This window comes from Parasteatoda tepidariorum, chromosome 1, assembly GCF_982258835.1.
Source record: "Parasteatoda tepidariorum strain Cologne lab strain chromosome 1, Ptep-v5.0, whole genome shotgun sequence".
Classification (NCBI taxonomy): Eukaryota; Metazoa; Arthropoda; class Arachnida; order Araneae; family Theridiidae; genus Parasteatoda; species Parasteatoda tepidariorum.
This window is the reverse complement of record NC_141755.1, coordinates 121,788,406-121,813,047: the sequence shown is the minus strand read 5'-3', so window position 1 is coordinate 121,813,047 and position 24,642 is coordinate 121,788,406. Positions and strand designations below refer to the sequence as shown.

Genomic DNA, 24,642 nt, shown 5'->3' with positions numbered 1-24,642 from the left:
ATGGGGAAAATGCATATCAGTGAACAGAAGATGAAAGAGAAAAATATATTTATCTATTTGACATCGATTAATAAAAATAAAATCTTTTTCTTCTGAATAAATTCAAGTGCAGTATCATTTGCAAGTTTTTATTGGTGTGGAATCACATCTGCTGTAATTAAATATCGTGTTTTTATCAACAAAAAAAATAAATAAATAAAAGGAGAATTGTTTATTAATTTAAACATAGGATTATTTTATGAAGTAGATTGCAGTTTTGTTTTTCTGATTCCACTACGCTTGATTTTTTTTTTCTTTTCACGATAAATTTCGCACTCAATAAATTAATTCTTTTTATTCATAAATTTTATCATTAGGTTTTTTTTTTTAAAATTCCGTTGATTTTGCCCTGTTCCGGGTTTCAATGTTTATGCTAGTGCCTTTTTTAACTATCGTTTCGGTTCGATAATTTTAAAGTGTTTTTATTTAGATTAATAAGTTTTCCTTTTATTTTATCGTTTCCCCCGTATAATTAGGTATGAAATATATTGCGTTATTTAACCATTTGTTTTGCTTATATTAGTTAATTTAGGAATTGTAATTATTTTTAAAAAATAAATACGAGAATTTTGTATTTTTTAATCTTGTTTTTCTTGTCTAAACTTGCAAATTTTTTCATTCTTTTAAATGTTATTTTTCTACCATTTTTTTTTTCTTTTTAAAGTTAGGAGTACCTTTCTTTTTTCTCTTATTTTATGCATTACACTTTTTCCTTGTAATTTTCGTTCAATAAAACATCCATTAACGACACTTTTTGGTCGATCCAGAAAACCGGGAAATTCAGACATCCGGGATAGCGATAGTCCCGAGCATCCCGGATAATTGGTTCTCTACTGTAATTATAAATGAGTTTTACCACCACTGCATATAAATAATTACAACAAATATATCAAAGCAAAATGATCTTTACAATAGCAAATTTCATTCTGGTAAAAATAAAAATATATTTTTGAGTAAGTTTGTTTTCCAGTAATTGTTTTACTACCACTTGGATAATCCATTTCTGGAACGAGTGAAAGTTGGCAGTTATGGAGATTATAACATCACTTTTATTTTATAATATAACTGTCGCTGAACAAATTTTTGGGCTTACAACTTCTAATGTTCAACTACGTAGCTTTGCAAATTTGAACCCAATCCAGAAGAGAACTCCTGGATCAAGTATTGGGAGAATTTTTGCTTTCATAAAAGGACTTTTTTGATGGAACTAATCCGCATTTGTGTTACATGGAGAGGAAAACCACGAAAAACTTCCACGGTTATACTGATGGCGATGGGACTGTAATCCATGATCCATCTACCACTGAGGATATTTCACGTCAGCACTGTGGCCGCTGCAGGCCAGATGTGGAATTCGAACCCGGTTCACCTCATAGGAAAGCAAACGCTCTATCTCCTGGGCCATCACGGCTTAAAGAAATTGGTTAAATTACAGAATATGTTGAAAATTCCTTTAATATATGCTAACTTCAAAATGTTTACATTTGGATTCACGGAGCCGTTCAAAACTGTTGTTGGATATGACTTTTTTTCATCAGTCAACAAAATTGAATAGTAAGTGAAGCAGTAGTTGAAATAAGGAAACAAAATGTTTTTGCAGAAATAAACAATTATTTGATGAATATGAAACAAATGATTTAGATGACAAAGTTAACAGAACATACTAATAGCTACACATAACTGAGACACGTGTCTGAGCCAACAACACATGTCTTTACTTCTAGAAGAATCTTATATGACAGTAACTTTAGAAAAAACATCATCACAGTTGGAAAGACAGCTCAATGTGGGCGAATGCCTTCCTCTAAAGATTTCTCCATAGCGACTTCCAATTTATCTTTGATCTCCAACTCTTTTCATTAATTGCAAGAACTGACTCCACCGAATCAGCCCAGCGGCCTTCGCCGCTTTCTTGGTCTAAAATGCAATATCTTTTTTAATGTATTGTCACTGCTCATTCGAATCACATTCATTTTTATGTATTTAATAATATCAGGTTGCTTATAAATCTTGTACAGTTCAATGTTAAATCTCCAGTTATTGTTTTCATTTACACCTTCGAACACACCTCTCAAAATCTCTCAAGTCTCAGCCATTAAACATCAAAACTCTGCGACATAGGCCAATAACAAACTTTTGCAGAATTTATTAAACAAGAAGTTGAAAAATAACAGGCTCAACTACTGGAAAACTGGAGATAAACTAAAAGCATAGATTGGTCTGATTTGATGCGTTAATTGATCATATTTCCAATGAAAATGGGACAGTGTGTGAAAATAAAGTGCTGCCGCTTCCACGACCATGGCGACGAGATCTGTGACCGACCTTACAGTCATCTCCTACCCCTGAACGTATGCCCACAGGTAGTTAAAATTAAACAGTGCAGATAAAAGAAATATTTTCCTTATTCGGCCAAATTAAATATAAACCAAAAAACAACTTTAATAAAGCACAAATAAAGTATAGAAATGGACATATTATAGTTTTGGTTCTCTTACCAGGAAACAAAACTATAGTATGTCAATTATTTTATCCACAGTGATCTAAATTCAAACATAAAGTCACCAAGGATAAAATGATATACATATGGTTCTTGTTAAGAGAGCCAAAACTATAATATGTTCATTTCTTTACTTTATTTCTGCTTCATTCATGTTGTTTTCTGGCAAGCACAAAGTATATCTCATTTTGGATAATTAAGAATCTTTTATAATTAATAAAAACTCTTTACATAGGAATATCTAATGTTCCTCTCACCTCCTGACCAATATCATAATGAATGACAATATTTCTTATTTTTTGTAACAAATGACTTAAGGATGAAAGTGAGGACATTGATGTAGATATCTGTTCTTGAACATTTTTGCGCAACAAAAAATCCTCCTTAAAAAGAAACTATTATTAATATGCAAACATATTTATTTTTTTAAAACAAAACGATACTACAATTAAGTATAAGATTTATTCATAAAAGCACCTTCGAAATCAATAATTTAATACTGTAAATTCCTATTAAAAATAATATGTTATTATTTTAAAGGCCAATTTTTATGATTTTAGTTAAGAGGATGCTCTTTAGTAAAGAAGGAAAAATTCTCTTTCTCATTCATTACTAATTTGAAATTTAAAGTGTAGAAAAAGTGAGTTCAGACAAACCTTGAGTAAGCCATGAAGTTTTAAATGCTGAAAAGAAAATTTTAAAAGATACAAATGTAAACAAATTGTGAGAAGATAACTTAGGATTAAGCAATTAGTTAAGTTCTCTTATAATAATTTGTTCGCATTTTAATATTTTGAAGTATTTCTTTCAGCAGCTGAAACTTCATAACTTACTTAAGATTTGCATGAACTAAATTTTTCTTTTTTAAATTAGTAATGAATGAGAAAGTAAATGTGCGATAAAATTCCCCCCTTTCCCCCGCTGTGTGGTGCCCTCTTAAAGGACTCATACAACGACAGTCGGACTTCTATTTAACGAACTTTCATTTTACGAATTTCTCTGTGGAACCAAGAACATTTCGGAAATTTCTTCGTTAAATAACTTCTAAATAATGAAGTGAATTTTCTATTTAACGAAATTTGCTTTGAGATCTACTTGCCCCATTTCCCAAAATATTTGAGAAAATTATTAACTTGTTAACGCATTTTATGGGGGAAATGACCTTGAACTGATTTTCGCATCCCCATAACTTTTAGAGAAAGCAGTAAAATTCCTTTTCCTTTTTGTTTGCATTTCATATAGGAAATGCAACGCCTCTAGAAAAAGGGGGAAAGGGTCAAATTTCTTGAATAGGAAATGAGCAGAGAAGATAAAGGGAATGGGTCATCAAAGTGTGTGGTCCCTGGTACCTTATTGACATGTCCTATTATCCCCACCCCCACTGTTCACTTTCTTTCCAGAAAAACTTTCAACATTCTAGTTGTTCACTCAGTAGAGCTCCGTTCTCGAAATTGCCTCCTGTTTTGAGATTGCTGATCAGAGTGCTGCTTGTTGCTTTACTTGCGACTGCAAAATGTCGAAGCAGAAGTGCCTGACTTTTAAAGAAAAAAATTTAATTCTTCAAGAAGTGGATAGGGGTGTGAAAAAAAAAAGATATTGCATCAAAATTTGGTATTCGTTCAAGCAGTTTATCAACGATAATAAGAAATCGTGATAAGATTGAAAACTATGATTTACCAAATCCTTGTTCAAAACGTTTGACAACATGTTTCTATGAAGATGTGAATGAGGCAGTTTTGAAGTGGATACACGCAATGCGAGATAAAAACGTGCCGATCTCTGGACCATTAATAACCGAGAAAGCAACGCAATTTGCAAAGGCATTGGGACACAATGAATTTCGAGAAAGTAGTGGATGGCTTGACAAGTTTAAACGAAAACAAGGAATTGTAGGAAAAGTTATGTCTGGTGAAAGTAATGATGTCAATGATAAGGACTGTGAAAGTTGGATTGCAGAGACTCTTAATAAAATTTTAAAAGATTATAAGCCAGAAAACATTTTTAATGCTGATGAGACGGCTTTATTTCTTCAATGTTTGCCTCAAAAGACCCTAACATTTAAAAATAAAAAATGCTTTGGAGGAAAACACAGCAAAACAAGAATAACTATCATGCTAGGGGTAAATATGACAGGCAATCAAAAATTAAAACCCTTAATTATAGGAAAGAGCAAAACTCCAAGATGTTTTAAGGGCACAAAATCTTTGGAGGTTGATTATGAATTCAACAAAAAATCATGGATGACGGCTGACATTTGTGAAAAATGGATTCAAAAGTTGGACAAACTTATGATTGCTCTAATTTTCGACAATTGCCCTGCCCATTCGAAGGAAATCAACAAAAAACTGAAAAACATTACAGTTTTTTACTTGCCTCCAAACACTTCATCGAAGCTACAACCAATGGATTAAGGGGTGATTCAAAACTTTAAACTGCACAACCGCAAAAGAATTGTACGAAAAGTTATCACTGCACTTGAAAATAAGCAATCAATGCCAAAGATTAAATTGCGAGAAAGCATAACAGAAATTTCCAAAGCATGGAACTATGATGCTAGAGATCGTACAATTCGTAACAGTTTTGCTAAAGCTGGATTCTTTGTCAACGATGAGAATTTGGAAAGTGAGGACGAGGATGATATTCCTTTAGAGGAACTTAAAAAAATTTCGGTACAGCTAAGAGAGAACCACGAAATTAATGATGATGTACGGATAAATGATTTTATTTCTATTGATTCTGAAGTTGAAACCACCGAAACATTAACTGAATCAGATATTTTGGACTGTGTGAAAAATAAAAACAATACAGCTATAAATTGAGAGGAAGACAAAGAAGATGGAAATGATGAAGGAATTAGCAAACCTTCATATGATGAAATGTTAAAATCATTTAAAACAATTCGACGTGGATTGCAGTTTGAGGAGAATACGCCTGAAGGAATTTTTGGTGCATTACAAAAATGCGAGACCTATTATGAGAAAAAACACTTTATCAAACAAAAAACTCAGACAAAATTAACAGACTTTGTCAATAGCAATTAAAATTAAGAATGCATGTGAAAATGTATGTTTAAAATTACATTTATAATAAATGCAGCAATAATTTTAATATATAAAAATTTATCATTTTTATTCAGGGGAAAATATATGCAGCATGATAGTATAACACTGGATAATGTTTTGTTCTATTCTTACTTTCATTGCAGATTTCTTTCATGGGTAAGATTTATAAATTAAATAATAGATCATAATTTACAAGATAAAGGTGTATCAATTGCAATTTTAATTATTTCTAGTATCCATGAATTTAAAATCTATTCTACATTGTGTAAGTATCCCAAAAGATGATTTTCTATTTAACGAATTTTCCATATAACGAACTTTCTTTCAGGATTTAGCGACTTCGTTAAATAGAGGTCTGACTGTAATTGAATTTTAGTCACACAATACCCGAAAAAAGTTTATACAATACAAGAATAAAAATTTTTTTCACAAAAATAATAGATTGTTAGAGAAAAACAATTCAGTCAACATCAGCACAACAACAAATTTAATTACTTCTTTGCAAACAGTTTCTAATACATTTTTTGGCACAATAGCAGGGGTCTGTCTAGGTTTTTTTAAGAAGTACCTATTTTGTGGAAATTTAGACATAATTTGTGAAAATTAAAAATTATATTAACAAATCAACACAAAAATATGGTAACATAAGAAAATAGTTTCAAAAATTGTCACTACAAATAAAACTCATTTATGACTGGTAAATTTCTATATATATTCCCCCATATATTCAAAAATAATTTTGCTATTGTAAAATTTTGAGCAAAAAATTGTATCCGAATTTCAAAATCCATAAAAATTGTTGTCCATAGTTAAATTTCAACTTGATTTTATTAAAACATGCATTTAACAGAACTAGTACTAAAAGTTATTTTAATTATGAGAACATTTTCAACTGGGTCATACAGAAAAAAGAATTAAAAAAAATATTCATGAAAAATAAAAGTCTGTTAGAATAAATTTACAATAGTATTTAAAATAATGTTTGAATTTCGATTTCCTGTAAAGTTTATAGGGAGAGCCTCATCGCTTCATTATAAACAACTCCGCTAAAAAAGCTCATTTTGATATGGCGTAAATGACCTGTTAGGGTTACTACATTGCACTATCTGATCAAACATATGCTACTTTTCGTAGAAGGCAGCTAACAAAAAAGCTCCTCTTTTCCATAGATTGCAAAGAGAATGGGCTTTGCATGAATTTGTGAAGGTACAGCTGATCGGTAGTAAATTTACCCCGGACAGACCATTAAATAGTTTATCTAATTTTGTTTGGCAGTAGATTTAAAACCATAAATAACTCTCTAAATATCAGGCATTTAAGCATCTTTGTACAGAATATCATTATACAGGAAGAAAACTAAATTATTTTACAAAGCTGCGTAAAAGTCATTGTGCATGAATTATAGAAAAAAAAGAAGGTACTGGTAAGGGGGGAATAAATATCTCATTAACGAGACTTTGCATATGTGACAAAATTTAAATTCTAGATAAGGAGAACTCTGAGAAAGTTTTGCTGGAATATAAATTATTCATTCCTTAAAATCCATGAATCAACGGTTTCCAGATTCACAGAATCCTGCGAATTAGAAGAATCACAGGATTGTATAATCTTACCCATTCAGGAATAATTGGTCCAGTCAGTTATAAAAAGGATTCATTCTTAAGATCACCCTGAAAAGAGAAAATGTTTTCTATTTATAAATATAAATAAACATATACATTCCTTTATCGTAATATTCCTTTTTATCTAAACTAAAATTTACGATCTAACTTGAAGTTGTTAAATTGTGAGTGCACAAAAATTTTATAAACAGTGTCCACGCTAAGGATTTCAAATTATCAGCCAGTAAATAAGAATCTGAAAACCACCAAATCTTTTCAATACACAAGGGATAATAAGACATATGTCTTTTACCTGCCCTCTCTTGATCTAAAGATCTTCCAGATCACAGAAGAAATGTTGAAGTTTTCTCTCGACAAACCCTCATTTTCCTCTACTCAACTTCAAGGATGAGAAAAATCATCTCTATGGCTCAAGTTCAAAACAGAGGGAAAATCGAGCTAAATTTTCGGTTTTATGGATACTGAATAAATGGTTATGTTCTGTATTGGCCATTATTATAGAAAACTTGCCAACATTGGGGTTGATACAAAACCCCATGACAGAATTGATTTGGGCTTTCTGCGACAAAAAACCCCAACTTTTTGGATAAAAATTTTCTTTTTTTAAATTGAGTTATAGTTTTTTTTTCTAATATTATGGGCAAAATTCTCGCATTTTGTCAGAGAAAAACATACTAATTATTTCCTTTTTTGCATTTTGTATATCCAGGGGTGATTGTGAGCCCACCTCAAAATTCCTGAAAATTTCTCGAGTAAAATCATTAATGACACATTTCAAAAAATTAATGTCTTCAGAAATTTAAATCATTGATATTTTAAAAACATGAAATTCTAAATAAATTATATGCAGCATAATTTAAATTAATAATTATGTATAAGTTTACTTTTATGTCCAATCACATTTATTAATCTAAAAGAAAAAATATTTACAATTAAAAAGATGTCAAGTATAAATTCTAGTTCTAATAATTTTGAAATAAAATATACAAGAACTTTTAGACATAAATGTGATGGACAATTTCTTGAAACTTCTAGACCTTGGATTTCCAGATGGCGGTTAGCGAAAAATCTGGAAATCTGGATTTTTTCCAGAGCACAATCATCTCTGCCCATGCATAAGTGATAGTCGAAATTAATAAAAAATATTCAATTTTTTTTTAGTTGAAATTGCTGAATACAAAACTACAAAACAATAGAACTACAAAATGTAAGAACTACAATGTAATGTAGAACTACAAAATGTAGGGAATAAACTTGATTGAAGATTAGATTTTTGTCATGTAATAAAAGGTTTGCACACTGAGAATAAAATGGATGGTTGAAACTGTAGTTAACTTTACCAAGCTTCTGGTCCCATGGGAACACCAAAAAGCTTGGTAATTTTTACCGAAACGCTTTGGAAACGATTTTGGTAAAATGAGCAATAAAATATGGTTTATAATATGCGATAAAATTTTTTAATTTTATCAAGAGATCTTAGATTATGCATAAAAACTATTTATATGGTTATATTTTACATTTTAGTTTTGTATTTTTTAGTAAATGAGCGGTAATTAGAATTTTCCAGGGAATACGTTACCATATCAGGGGTGATTGTGAATTCAAGTCAAAATTCCGGAAAATTTCTTGAGTTAAAAAAAAAAGCTGTTTAAATTGAAAATAAATTTAAACAAGGTTTTTTTTTCTTCCTTCTTCTCAATATTTCTTAGTTTACCAAAAATATATTTAAAATTTTACACATACCTATACCATTTACACATACCTATGATGACCTGGAGAAATAATTAAAATTTACAAGCATGTCTTTCCTTCAGGAGTTTATGATTATAACAACTATTAACTGATAAAAAATGAATATTAATCATGAATATAAGCTTATAAAGTATCTCTCTGACACTCCCTTACAAACAAATAAAATAAACTGTGTTCTTAAGTTCCACCTTTGAAAATTTGATGACCGGAAACTTCTTTGATCAATGATTTTTTGAAACGTCTGGACCTTCGATCTCCGGATAACTGTTAGTGAAAAATCCGGAAATCCGTATTTTTCCGGAGCACAATCAGCCCCGTATATCATTATCACATTAAAACAAATAATAATAAAAAAATTGTGAAATCCGTAGCTATAATTGTCGAAAAAAAGATCAATGGCAAAATCATGCGAATCAGACTCTTCAAAAAGGGACATGTTTTCATTTTGAGATTCAATTGTAATAAATAACATATTAAAAATATTGGATTCTAAAAACTATGTGAAAATCAGTAGTAATAAATGCATAAAAATATAATTCAGCAGAAAACTAAATTTTTTACTTCATTTTTCTTTATTTTTCATTATTTTCAAATGAGAATAAAAAAATCAAAAGCATTTTTTTTTTTGAACTCAGATGCACGAAAAAGGCATCTTTTGAATATAATTCTGAAGAAAAGATAAAATCTTTCAAAAATTTCAGCAGAAGAGAAAACCAAAATTTTTTACTTCACAAAAAAAAAATTCTGCAAGAATTCTGTACTATTCTGCGACAATGTCGTCATGATTCTGCCAAGGGGATACAAAACAGCGTCGATTGTAACAACATAAAGAAAAATAAAATTTTACATTTTATTAATTTAAGTTTAATATCTGTAAAATTTTTATGTAAACACCAATTTAAGGAGAGTTTGCTTTTAGTTTTAGTCAAGATTGGAACTGTTTAGTTCTATTGATTTATTTTTTATTCTACATCTTCTTACAGACATTTTAATACCGAGTTTACTTAAAATCTGATGCGTGTTTTTCTCTTCATTGTAATTTGTGTGTCAATATCTATGTAATCATTTAATTAGTAGTTAAGAAAACTACATTATTTTTGTAGTTTACGACACTTACAATTACTTTGTTACAAATGTTAACAACTACTTTTTTTAAATGTAGTGACTACTTCCCCCTACGGCTATCTTTTTGCTAGATACCTTTAATAATAACAAGTATACATGTTACTAATTAAATGTAACAGAAGCATAAAAAAAAATAAATCGGGATAAAATAAAATAATTTTTTTAACTGAATATGTAATATTTTTTTATTCTAATATTATGGGCGATATTCTCGCACTTTGTAGGGGGGCAATACACTAATTATTTCTTTTTGTCCATTTTGTATATCCTCATCACATTAAAAATAAATAATAAAAAATCGTGAAATCCGTAGCTGTAATTACCAAAACGGAGAATGATCGACGGTGAAATCACGCAAATCAGACTATTCAAAAAGGAGTTAGTAAATGCGTGTTTCCATTTTAAGATTCAGTTGTTATAATAAATATGGAATTAAAAATATAGGATTTCAAAAACTGTGTAGAAATTAATAACTGCACTAAAAATAGAACGAAAATTTCTGCAGAAAAGAAAACCAAATTTTTTACTTTATTATTCTTTATTTTTTTAATATTCACAAATGAGCATAAGCTTTTATGAGCATAATCAGAAGTATTTTTATCTATTCCAATGCACGAGAAAGGCATCTTTTGAATATAATTTTGAGGGAAAGATAAAATCTTTGGAAAATTTCCACAGAAAAGAAAACCAAATTTTTTTTTTTTTTACTTCCCAAAGAAATTCACCTTAAAGTAATTAATGATATTTGTGTCAAACGACTTAGGTGGCAGTGGCGACTTGAAGACTTTGACTCGGATATTAGGGCTGTTTTACAGGCTGCACGCCCTGACTGTCCTCCATCTAGGCTTCACCCATCCACTTTTCGTTCTGTGCCCTACAGTAAGTCTCTACCAACCAATACGGGACTTGAAATTTTTACTGATGGTTTGAGGATGGAGGTCGCCAACCCCAATACTAACCATAAGGAATATAGAACTGGCTCTCACATGATTGCGAAACTGGATGGTGAGACTATTGAGGTGGCCTTCATCAGACTTACCAATAACTCTAGCGTTTATGTTGCAGAGCTCGTGGCAATTAAAAAGGCAATTTCATGACTTTCTGACATGGATTATCCCAGGGAAACCATCGACTCCGATTCGCTGTCCTCGTTGCAAGCACTAAACAATCCAAAGCCTATTTCAAAACTTGTGGAAGAGATAAAACTTCTTTGGCATGACAGCATTGATTGCAATTGGGTCAAAGCCAATGTGGGAATTCAAGGCAATGAGGAGGCGGATCGGGCAGCAAAAGAAGCCACGAGTGACTGCAACATCTCAATTGAAGTCCCCAGTTCCAATGCCCAAATTAAAACCGTGGTCAAATCACACAATATGAGTCGCTGGAAGTGGGAGTGGCAGAGTTCTGGGAAGGGCAGGCAAACTTTTAAATTCTTCAAGGATCCAAAACTAAACAGACGGCAGGCAAATTTTTATTTTAATCAATTTTTAACGGGCCATGGAGTGTTCGGAGAACATCAAAATAGACTTTTTAATAAAAACATTCAATGCAATTACTGTGCGGAACAACAGAGAATCGATCCTTTAAATTTTAGTTGTTCCCATTTCCAGACACTTCGTGACAATAACTTTACCAATTTTAATCAACACCAATGTTTTGCCAATTTGGCCTGCAGAAAAATTATCATCTCTATTATTAAACAAACACTTGAAGATGTACTCGGAGACAGGTAATAAGACCCGGAACCTGCGCTCCCTACTTCTTGGGTGTCTCAGGCAGTTCATCGGCTTTTAACTTAATGCTTTACTTTATTCCATTCTTAATGTTTTTTCTTTAATGATTTTATGTTACTCATTATTTGTCATTCATCTTTTCTACTGGGGCTTGATTTCATGCTTTCATGGGTTTTTTTTATCACTGTCAACTGCTTACTTTTTTTTTATATCGGTTTTACCTGCATTTTTCCATTACGATGGTGCTTAACTTCTCAGTAATTTTAACTTTTTTGTGTTCGACTTTATTACATTGTGATTTTATTGTGTTTGATTTTATTACTATGGTCTCTTGACTGTCTGTTTGCCCCTTTGGGTACTTCTGTAACTTTTATTTCTATTTATTGTACATTTTCTGCTTGACGTAAACCCTACACAAATAGGGTGGGTTACTATTCAAATTATTACTTCCCAAAGAAAAAATCTATCTGCAAGAACTCGGTATCATTCTGTGACAATGTCGCTGAGTCGCCACGGAGTTACTTCCCTACTCTAAGGAGCTGCACTTTGCTGGAGAAATGAATTTAAACATTATGTACAAAATGGTTAAGAATAAAAAAATTGGCTAATATTAAACATGAAGAACTATTTAGAAATATTTATTCATATTTACATGAGCCAGTTTGTTATTCTAAAACATTTATTATTATTTATTTTTTTTTGAATTTGCTCATTTGATTTTAAATTTTTTATGCCTTTCTCGACAATGAATATTTAATTTAAGAAATATGAAACTGTTAAATACTTGTGACTTTGTTAAGTGTTTAATGCTCTTTTATTTCCTCTAAGAAATTAAGTACATCAAAAATATGTTTCCGTCCTTTGAAATACCATCACTGATTTATGAGTGTACATTCGCACGTGAAAGTGTGACCATAGTGATAAATTATCTATTATTCATAATGGCTAGCATAAATATTAGTTATATGTGACTCGAAATATGCAATTCTTGTTAACTCACAGTGAAGGAAGGAATTAATGAAAATAGGAGAGTCTTTCCCCAGTTGTTTGACATTTGATGAAAAATTAAAATTATTTTAATTTGATATTATGGAAACGTTCCCCTTTAGACTATGGAATTTTGAATTTCTGACTTCCTTCATGAATTTAAATTTCTCAATCTTCTTAAAGGAATGTTAATTTTTTTTTTTTTTTTTGTTTTGTAAAAATACAAATAAATTAATTTGGAAAGTAAGATTTTTAAATTAATTTGGAAAGGGGGTTCTGAATAATAATAAACTCAAAATTTTATAAACAAAAAAAAATTTAAACTGATTTTTATAAATGGCTCGCTTTATTATGTATTTAAATATTCCAGCAAGCAATAATGTGTGCAAAAAGTCTATTTTATTAGGGATTTTTTTAGAAAACTTACCTAATTTCAGGTAATTTTCTAAAATGTACAAAAACTAGAAAAATTTTACTATACCAGTAGAAACTGGCAAAATCCAATTGAGTTGGTAGCTATGCATTTCAGATTTATGCAACTTTTTTTAGGCAATTTCAAATTTTTTTTGGCACACCCTCTCTTGAAACTGTCTGCTTTCCTTAGATTGGTAACTTTCTTAAGATTAGGTTTTTTAAAAAATTGTTAATACCTATTCATACTTTTAAAAAATAATAAACAAAATGAACTAGACTTACAACATTCAGCAAGCCGAGTAAGAGACAAAACTGGCTCAGAAAGACATTCATGAGGCTTGACATATCAATGTGCAGAGTGTAGGATAAAGATGAATTCTCAGGCAAAGAAGGGTCATGAAGCCTTCCCACTGGGGCAAAAGAAAAGCACTGGAAAGAAGAGCCTTTCCTGAAATATACATAATATGCAATAACTTCATATACATCAGATACCTTTAACAAAATACATGGACAGGAAAAAATCCAGTAGACCTCATGAAATATTATAAATTTCATGATAACTGTTGCAAAATATACTAAATATTTTACATATAGAGAATTTCAGAGATTTTTACTGTCATCAAAATACAAAAACCTTATTACAGTAATAACTATAAATGGTCTGTAATACTTTCCTTTTACGACTGACATTAAATTAACAGAAGAGATTGTGACACTAAATGAAAAAACCTGAAAATTTTGTGTACAAAAACTCCATAACAAGATATTAATTTATATAATATTCATATTTAAAATAATTTTTTGAACAAAATTTATAATTAAATTACCTACCAATAAAGAATATCACATAAGAATCACGATATTGGATTTTAAGAATGCGAAAATACAAATCGCGATATTGAGTTTAAAAACCACGTCAATACGAATCATGATGCATAATTTTTAGATTCTTTGAATATGAATTAAGACAATGGATAATAAACTCATGCGAATACGAATCGAGATATTGGATTTTTAAATTACATGAATATGAATTGCGATATATGATTTTTAAATCTAGTAAATATGATGAACAGTAAGTAACTTTTAAATTAGAAAAATATGAAAATCGATGTCTGATATTAAAATTGCGTTAATATGAATCACCGTATTAGTGGAATCCAGTACAGTTTCAAGTATTAAAAACAATAAAAATCCGACTAACAAAAAAAAAACAAAAACATTTAAATTGCAAGAAAATTATGCATCTGAAAATGTTATGTTAACGTGATTTTGCGAAGGTTTAAAAATTTAAATTTTAGATTGCGGTGGAAATTTCGGCAGATTAAAAATTTTATTTGCGGAAGTCCATGAATCAATGGTCTTGATATATGCAGAATTCCGCGAAAAAATCACATGCCCTGCTCTTAGGTTTTAGACCTGGATAGATAATACGAAAAACCTGGAATATAATCACTACTGCTTGAATTTGAAATGTTTTTTATTATGTTAATTCATAAAATTGAACAGAAATAGAGAATTAATATGTTATTGATAATTAAAAAGACTGTGGAGAAAGAAATTATCGACCATGTCAACTTTCATCTATGAAAAGGTACCCCAACATAGAATCAAGTTAATTTGTCGTATATACTAGTAAATTGGAATTGTATTTTTGTAGTAGTAGACGCACTACAGTACTCCCTCGCCAGAATTATATCAGTGATAGAATTCGATGAACGAATTCATTGCTGTTTTGTGAGAAGCCGAGAGATCTGTGTATTAAGATCGTTGTACTTTTTTTTAGTGAGTAGGTGGGTTATATATTTTAAATTTTGCTTACTGCAAAAGAAATACATAAACTACTGATTCTATACTTAAAAACAATTAAATATATAAATTTAATGTTTATAATTACAAATAAATTTGACAAAAAATGACCAAATGAAGGATGCATAACACACTTACAGTTAGACATATTTATGCAAATAGAGCCTTTAATTGATTTCTCCTTTTTGGTTTATTCTGAAGTTATCAGCGGATTGCAGTAAAATCATGAGTGGGAAAATAGTTTCCCGTTGGACAAAAGTAAAGATGTTAGTTGAGAGTGCATATTACTACTTTTTATTTTATAACTGTCATTGAACAGCTGACCCAAATTTTGGGTTCAGTACCACTAATGTTCAATTTCATAGCCTTGTAATTTTGAACCCAATGCAGAAGAGAAGTGAACTCCTGGATCAAGTATTGGGAGACATTTGCCTCTGTGGAGGACATTTTGATGGAACTAACCAGTATTTGCGTTACATGGAGAAGAAAACTACTAAAACCTCCCACGGTTAGCCTGATAGCAAGGAGACTCTTAATGCATGATCCGTCTACCACTGAGGATATTTCAAGTCAGCACTGTGGTCAGTGTAAGTCGGATGCGGAATTCGTATTGACCTTCAAAAAATTATAAGTAGAAGAAAAAAAGAATTTATCACCATATAAGAAATTGAACCAGGGTGACTCCGGAAATAGAGCGTTTGCCTGCCAATGAGGTGAAGTAGATTAGAATTCCAGCAATGGCTGATCAATACAAATTCTGTATTCGGCTCTCAGTAACCACAGTGCTGATGTAAAATATTATCAGTGGTATCCCCTTGTTATCAAGCTAAGAGGTTTTCGGGATTTTCCTCTAAATGTAACGCAAATGTGGGTTAGTTCCGTAAAAAGTCCTCCACAATGGCAAAGTTTCTCCCAATACTTGATCCAGGAGGTTTTCTGGGTTCAAAATTTCAAGGCTACGGAGTTGAACATGAGTAGTAGTAAACCCAAGAAATTGGGTCGGCTGTTCAACGACGGTTATAAAATAAAGAAACACATAACAAATTGTGATTAAAAAGAATATTTAAAATAAACCTTCATCCAAGTTGAATTAGTTGGATCAAGTCGACTGCTCATAGTTACAGAGTCTTCAAGGTGGGGAGATAAATCACCAGCAAGTAGTAAGACGTGGCATCTATAAAAAAATATTTCAATTAAATATAGCTGTTTTTTCTTCTTGTTATTTAAAAAATAATACATTAACAATAAAACAATCTAAATGGTATTTAAGATATTTATCTTTTCAAACAAATCAGTTTTCGGGCAGTAACAGGAGAATTCTTATCAAAATTTCCCTGGACAGTAAATTGTTTCGCCAAATAGCATAAAGTGTTTCCTTGTAGGTGAACTAAAATATCAGGGGTCTGTCTAGGTTTGTATGAGAAGTACTTACTTCCTGAAAATTTAGACATAATTTGTGAAAATAAGAATTATATTAAAAAAAGAACACAAAAATATGGTAAATTTTTACATATTTTCCCCATAAATTAAAATACAAATTTATGTAAATTAGAAAATTGAAACTTTGAAAATAAAAGATGACAGGAGTTACAAGAGAAACAAAAAATATAATCAGAAAACTATATTTTATTAATATTTAATCCGTTATGTGTGTACTGCCAAATCATCCAAACAGCAATATGGCATGCAAAAAATTTGAAGCACAAAGAAAGCCCATTGAGCGAAAATGTCAACATCAATGAGTGAAAAACGAAAGGAAATTTTCCAATTGGTCAGGCGTTATCCACTATTTTATAATTAACTTTAGACAATTTAATTAACCGAATATTTTAAAGATAACATCAGCGATATTTATTAGCTTATAACATTATTTGATTAATAAGAAAAGGAAATTTATTATACTACTTTAACATTTAATTATTTTTATTTGTTCTATCAGATACCTTCAGCATTAACGTGAGAGCATGAATAGACAACGTCACCATATTAGTATTCCTAAAGTTATCTCTGATCGTGTGCTTATTTTGTTTATACCAATTCTTTCAAAACGTGTTTCTGTAAAAGTAAATAATTTAAAATCAACACTAATTGAAATGAAAAAAAAATACTTAGATAAGAATATAAAAAAAAATATAAGTATTTTAAAAAATATATGAAAAAAATATAAGTATTTAAAGGCAATTCGTTAATTCGTTTAAGAGAAACATGAAAAATTGACATGCTATTATTGACGCCAATGATTGTTAATTACTTTAGGTAATATATGCATAGTGAAATAAAAGAAATAAACCATGTACTGAAAGACAAAATTAATGAAGTAAAGGTATTGATTTGCTTCGATAAACTATAAAAAATTGCCATACTATTATTGACAACAATGATGCTTAATCACTGTTAATAATATGTATTAGCTGAAATAAAAAAATAATTTATCAGCTAAATAGTATATTAATATTTTAATAAATTGGAATTGAAGGAAATCTTTTTTTCATCACTACTTATAAATATTTTAAACAGTAAATCAAAGATCAGATAGAGAAATAGTCATGCTCCAAAGTCCTTATCAAGGTCTCATAAGAATTTTATTTGTTTTTAAAATTCCGGGTTTAGTTTGCTGCTATTGATAAATGTATTTCGCACACAACTCAAATGTTAAAAGGTTATGTAATAAATCCCAAATATACTAATATAGGTATCGAGTATTATATTGACATATTTTCCGATTATTAAAACTACACCAACACTAAGCAGCTTTAGTATCAATATTGTGTAAATAAGTCTTTCACTCACGGCCCCTTGAAAGGGTTATATACAAAATTTTGACTATCATCAGCTGGTAGCTAATAGTGTTTTTCGAATTCTTTTGCCAAGAAAAATGAACAAAGTCACAATTTAAAAGGCCGAACTATAATTAACTTTAAGAACGTGGTAGACAACGTCAACAAAAATTCATTACAAAGCTCAGTCCAAAAGATTCAACAAATATTTTTCTGCATGACAATATGTGATACCTCAGTCGTGGAGATATAGAATTCAGAGCAATAGCTATTTCTTTGTGTTTCTCATAACTAGTAGATGGTAACTACCAGTGTACATTCAATGTTTGATAACACGGAGATACTTTAACCTGAAAAATAAATGCATTGATATTACCATTTTGGAAACATACATACAAGGTGTTAAAATCACTTTTAATACATAATTAAGGAATCATTGGCACATAATTGAGAAATCATTCGCATTTGAAAAAAAAAGAAATAGTAATAACATCTCATAAAAAGTCACAAATTAATTTTCAAGGGAGGAAAAAAAAAACAGTTTCGAACTCTCACCCACTACATAGCTGATATCAGAAAGAGCAAAGGAGAGATTGAAATTATAAAAACAGCTTATTTTTTCATTTAGATTGGAATGTGTTACGAACTGCCTTAAGTTTTATCTCAAAAATAGTTGATGATTTTAATTACTTGTTTGTCTTTACACCCTTTGAAAAATCCCCTTCAAAATTTGATCTGAACTGAACCCCCCACCCAAAAAAAAAAAAAAAAATGAATAACACACAAGGTTGGATTTATATATAAGCAGAATAGGTTGCAGCTTAGAACCCGAAATATCTTTTTTCTTTCTTTTTGCATTGCTCAGAGTTATTCAAAATAAATTCAACAGCCAAGTAACATTAGCAAATACTATTAATTTAATCTTCAATAATCACGGATAAAAAAATGACATTCTGATAATTAGTTTAGAGATTGCAATTAATTTTAGTGACACTAGTTTTGTAATTTTTGAAACAATGGCTAAAAAAGAATTTCATGTACAGATTAAGCATTGCTTTGATGTAGAAAATTGCTGTTGAAGCAAAACAGTGACTTGGTAAGTGTTATAAAGACTCTTCATCTGGGAAATCAACTATTATTGAGTAATACATTGCATTTATACATGAACACTTATGATGCTGAATGCTCTGGCAGTCGTTAAATCAGCATTGTTCCAGAAAATATCAAAAAAGTTTCACAAAATACTTTTTCTTAAAATTTTATTTTTGTATCCCGTAAGAAACGATAAATTCATATTTTTGTGCTGATTTTTTAATATAATTTTAAATTTTTCACAAATTATGTCTAAATTTTCACAAAATAGGTACCTCTCAGAAAAACCTAGACAGACCCCTGATATTTTCAGCTAACATGACTAAATATGCGCGCTACCCTTCATTAATCTACTTGCTGTGCGAGTGGCCCTTCACTCATAAAGGTTGTGCACGCCTATGTATAAAGCGTCGACATCGTAAAGGGAGTATATAAAATATTGGTCAAGACAAGACTCTCAGGATATAAAAGAGGAAAGTAACTCACCTTTTCCATAAAATTCAAATGCCATTTTTTGCCGTAAGTATGCATAAAAAATTAAGTAACAAAATATGGAGAGAGAAAAAAAAAAGATTAAGTGCAACGCCGAGCTTAAAAAAAATGTATTATTAATCCAGTACTTAGATCATAATTTTAATTACAAATTGTCAGGATTAGAATTAATCATGGAATACAACTATAAGGAATTATGATAAGCAATAATTATGATTTATGATCAGAGTAAACATTATTCTATTCCCTGTGGCAGAATTTTTCTGGCTTTCTGCGACAAACCTCTCTAGCGCTAATATCTTTCAGCAAGATACTTTTTAATAACTAATACATGTTATTAATGATATAACAGGAATGTTGTATTCATAAAGAAAACCTTATTTGCGTATAATAAAATTGTATGTATTATTTTTAAAATGAATATGAATATTTTTCTCATTCTAATATCTCGGCGACATTGTCCCATTTTGTAAGAGAAAAACACACTAATTATTTCTTTTTTGCATTTCGTAAATCATCATCACATAAAAAAAAAATTAAAAATCATAAAATCGGTGAAAAAAAAGAATACCAAAATTTTTCGTTTCAATGATCTTTATTTTTCAATTTTCTCAAACAAGAATTGAAAAATTGCGGACATTTTTTTCCCCTCCGATTTGCAATAAAGGCATCTTTTTAGTATAATTTGAAAGACATTTTTTTTTTCAAAAACTTCTGCTGAAAGAGAACCAAAATTTTTTACTTTCTAAAAAAAAATTGTTTCTGCAAGAACTCTGTAACATTCTGTGACAATGTTGCTGCGATTCTGCCACCATTCTTTTCTAACAGAAATAGTGTATTTTAAAACTAGAAATGAATAGTGCTATAAGTTTCACAAATAGAAAAACAGTGCAATGTCCTTAGAAATACCATTTATGTGTAATAGGAACTACTAACTGGATAATTTACCCAAATGCTATAGATATTTCTCTGATAAAAAAATTATTTGAAGTATTCATCACATTTTTTGGATCTATAAGTGAAAAATGCTATTAAAAGTTTCTTGCCTTCCACCACTAGATGGTCCCTGCAGCTGATGGGCAAAGTTATTTGGAACAGGTACTGTTACATTATTGTTTTTCATATTGTAAAAAATCAAGACATAAAACAACATTATTAATTGTAAAAATTTTGTTTAAAAATAGATATATATATTGTAGTTAACAAATGTAAAAGCTAATTTGATGCAAATATAAATATTCTATAAATAAAAAGGGGGTGGGGAAAGCTCGAGAGTTCGAAACTTGCATAAAAAGAATTAGAAAAGAGTATCAACTTTTTTTTTTAATTATCAATCATCTTGGAAAGCATACGTTTATTCTTTCCCCCAGCAAGTATTTGTTCATGAACAGCATACGTCCTTAATTGATTAAACATTATCATTTCAAACTCGTCAAAACTAACATGTATAATAATTACACAAAACAGATCAGTTTAGTTATTTATGTGTTATGAAAGTATCACGAATTGTGTATTTATTATATACCACAATATTTTAAAACAAGAGACCCTCCACCAAAACGATTTTTGTAGATTTTCGCCTAAGATTAAAAGGAAGTGAAGGTCTGTTTTATGTGGTGGCAACGATTAAAAGGTTACTATTTTAATTCTCGTGGCTACATTATTTGCTGTTTTAGTCGCCAGTCAGTGCTTTTACCCTGCTTTGTGCTTTGGCTCCATATTCGTAGTCATTGTAGCACGTGTTTTAGATTCGCTATTGATATACATTGATTTTATTAATTTTAGTAATTAATACTTGGTTTTTAGACTTGGATAATCTCTTATGGTAAGTTTATTTATTATAAGTTTTGAATTTAAAAATATTCAATTTTTATGTTGTATTTGTTTATTACATCACGTGTTAAATCTTATATTTATAAATATTATAATCGCTCGATTATTGATATAGTTAAATGTTTTTTTTTCCCCTATGAACGTGTAAATGTTGAATAAACGTATAGCTAATATAAAGAAACCGTGATTATATTCAATTCCGCAAGCATGTTATCAGATCTGTTATGGTATGTTGTAGGGTTTTATTATTTTCAAAAGTTTCATTTATAGTTTTGGATTTTAAATACTCTATTCTATACTATTCATCTATTTATTTTATCACGCGTTGCCTTTATTAGAGTTAAATATTGTAATCTCTTAATTGTTAATATTGTGCAATTTTTTCTATAAATGTAAGAGTTCAGTAAATAATGTATGACTACATTTCTGCAATATATTATGGTACATAAATCTTCTGTGTTGTATCTTCGGATATCATAATTTAGACTGTTATAGCAAAATGTGTTTAGGTGGCGGGCATGCATTTGCTTACAAAAAACATGTGATCTGAGCTATTAAAAGTTGTGGTGTAATTTATAACTCAGTATTGTATAATACCTGTAATATTGAATGCATATTTCAATCATATTAAGGTGTAATTTTAGCTCATAATTTTGTTTCATTTGTTAAAATCAAAAATATGATTTATAATTAACTACATTTAAATAATTTTAATGTATGAAAAGGAAATACAAATAAACTAAAAGAATTTAATTAGTTAACACTCTGTGATCTAGTATGTGTTTAAGCATGTTTTTCTAATATATCATTTTTTCTAATATATCATTTTTTTTATCTAAATTTTCATTTAGATGAAGGCTTATGTAATCAGGGATTCAATGTTGAAATATTTGAAACCCCATGTTCCTGATGTAGTTCTAGGTCGCAAACTTTCCAGGATTTAAAATTAAATGTTTAAAGGAGTTTAGTGGATTTGATGTGGTTGCTCTACATATTGGTAAGTACCCCGTCTAATTCACATCTATTTATTGATAGACTGAAACTGTGCCTTTACCTTTTAATAGAACTCAGTGGTTGTGTTTTAAAGAAAAGGGTTTTCTATGAATAACGATTTTTATTTTTTAGTTGTTATATCTTGAATAAATTATGTGAAGGTTCCTGAAAATATGTACATTTTCTGTTACGTTTTTCAAAATAAAAAAAATAGAATAGCTGAATTTGTTAAGAAAGAATGTGATTCATCAATCTTTTCAATGTTTATGCTTTTTCTAGCTTCTGTTTCAATGGAAACCGTATTTCTCTCTATTTATTTAATTTTCAGCTTTTATATTTATACCCAAAACTCCAGGAATGTGCATTAAACTGCCAAACACAAATTTCTGATTTGTAATTGTTAATGAATCAAAAAAATTTCATTCCTCTTATTTTATGATTTCAAAATAAAATATACTTTTATTTGTTTATAAACTCACTAATGTCTTTAGATATTATTTTTATAATGCTGGGGTTCTTTCCCACTATTTTGATAAAGATTTAAAACCACTGTAGTAGAAGCAGTTTTTCATAATCATTTTAAGTATTTTATAAATAAATAATCTTGATAACTTTAATTTCAGGTTCTATTGATTGCTTGTGAATTGTAGAGCCAATATAACAGTATGAAAGATTAGGAAATTTTGTTGAACAATCCTAGAAGGGTATAGTATAAAAAATGTTTATTCATGTTTTTGCCCTTTAATTCTTGTTTTTTGGAGATTTATAAATGGTGTTCTATTGTATAGTGTCATGACCGTTTTTACCAACAATGAGTGCCTAAAGATTTTATAAAATCCATAACATTCTTTACCTTTTTTGATAAATTTGAGCGACTGCCATTCTTGTTTAAGAATTTTATAACACAAAGTAATGTAAGGCCTAAAATATCTATAAATGTAAACGTTTCTTCTTTTCAAGTTAAGGGTAAAGGAATTCAAAGATTTAAGTGAGAATAAGTATTAAATGGTCATGACACAAAAGGAATATATGCCTCTTGGGGAACCCGCCTTGCTATATGCTGTTAGGTTGTTCCATAGATTATAGTGTACTTATTACTTGTTCCTGGTTTTCTATTGGGATAATGGATTATAAAAATTTTAAACCCTATGCAATGTTGTTTTAAAGGTTTTTTTTTATAGATATTTAATCATTTTAAATAAAAAAGAAATTTGCATAATTATAGAGTGTTTCGTATTTTAAGTATAATAATCAGTTTTTAAATATGTTTTTGGAACAACCTAATAAAAGGGGTCAACGCATCTGTGCAACCGTACCTCTTGAGCAGAGCTGTATTTACCTGTAGAGCTTATTTATAAAGTGTTAAGAGTTTCATTTTAAAAAATTGTGAAAGTAAAAATTTTAAATTTCACTTTATAAAAGCATAAAGAGTTTACAGCCCTGCTCTTGGGTGATGTGGAAAATGGTTGCAATCATGCCTGTTTTAAAAGTTGAATTTCAGGTCTGTTCTTTCTGAGGAGAGTTGCAGAGCCAAATTTACAAGCATTGACTTAGCCTAGTGGTGAAAGCTGGAACAGCCTGTCATCATTAAACATCTTGTCTGTCCTAGGTGATGAAAGTTTGTTCAATCAGCTGTATATTCAAATCCGGTTAATTTCTGAAAGAGGAGCCTGTTTAAAACTTCAGTGTTACCTTTTGAAGGACAACAGTGTTTTAGAATGTATTTGTATGTCATGTATATAATAAAACTATTGTGCTTGGTTTTTGTTCAACAATTACTGTGTTTATATACATGTTTTTTAATAAATTTCCAATTCTCACACTACCGAGTTAATGTACCTTTTAATAATATATCCTGTCAGCAGCACCTACTATTTTTTGCAAGTTGTATAATTTTTACAAAATTTTTTTCTTTTTTCAAAGAGAGAATGTTTAGTTAAAATTTTATCTCATTGAAACTTTATGCATCATTTTACAGAATTCTAAGTATAAAAACTATTTATGTTCATAAATTATGTATTTAGAATTTCCAATATCAAATTGATTCTTAACTTAATAGACAGTTTTAAGTAATGTTTCAAAAAAGATGCCACATTTTCATTACCTGACTAACGCTTTACTAATCACTGTGTGCAACAAAACTTTAATTGTAATGGTGCTGACTTGCTCAATGTTGCTGCATTTATACAAAAGTATTAAATTTAAACAAAATTACCAAACATTTTTGTCTTAAATATTTCTAGAAATAGCACTCTGAAAATTGTGTTGCCTTAGTAATTAAAGGGTTGTTATTAAACTAATGTGCAGGCCTGTAGAATCTTGTTTTAAGTTTCTAGTTTGTTTGTTTTTTTTTTGCAAATAGTTATTGAAGCTAGTGTCCATTGCAGAAAATAATATTTTAAACACTACGCA

At 29.6% G+C, this 24,642-nt stretch overlaps 1 protein-coding gene and 1 long non-coding RNA gene across 7 annotated transcripts in view; one reads left to right on the top strand and one right to left on the bottom strand.

Moving 5' to 3' along the window:
• LOC147816842 (GPI-anchor transamidase component PIGS-like) overlaps positions 1–20,975 on the bottom strand; it is a 31,055-nt gene extending 10,080 nt beyond the window's left edge. Inside the window, exons 1-5 of one of the 6 annotated variants that reach the window (XM_087151766.1) lie at positions 20,720–20,975; positions 18,055–18,170; positions 16,118–16,217; positions 13,517–13,663; positions 4,122–5,507 (exon numbers count right to left, since the gene is read on the bottom strand). In XM_087151766.1, the coding sequence (XP_087007892.1) occupies positions 5,085–5,507; positions 13,517–13,663; positions 16,118–16,159 (612 nt within the window). In that variant the 5' untranslated portion in view covers positions 16,160–16,217; positions 18,055–18,170; positions 20,720–20,975 and the 3' untranslated portion in view covers positions 4,122–5,084. The other 5 variants (XM_087151760.1, XM_087151784.1, XM_087151777.1 and 2 more) reach the window with 5 other exon arrangements.
• LOC107456409 (uncharacterized) lies at positions 20,970–24,075 on the top strand. Its single transcript, XR_015429221.1, has 3 exons — positions 20,970–21,229; positions 22,089–22,234; positions 22,854–24,075. It is a non-coding gene; the product is annotated as an uncharacterized LOC107456409 (long non-coding RNA).
• The last annotated feature ends 567 nt before the right edge of the window (positions 24,076–24,642 follow it).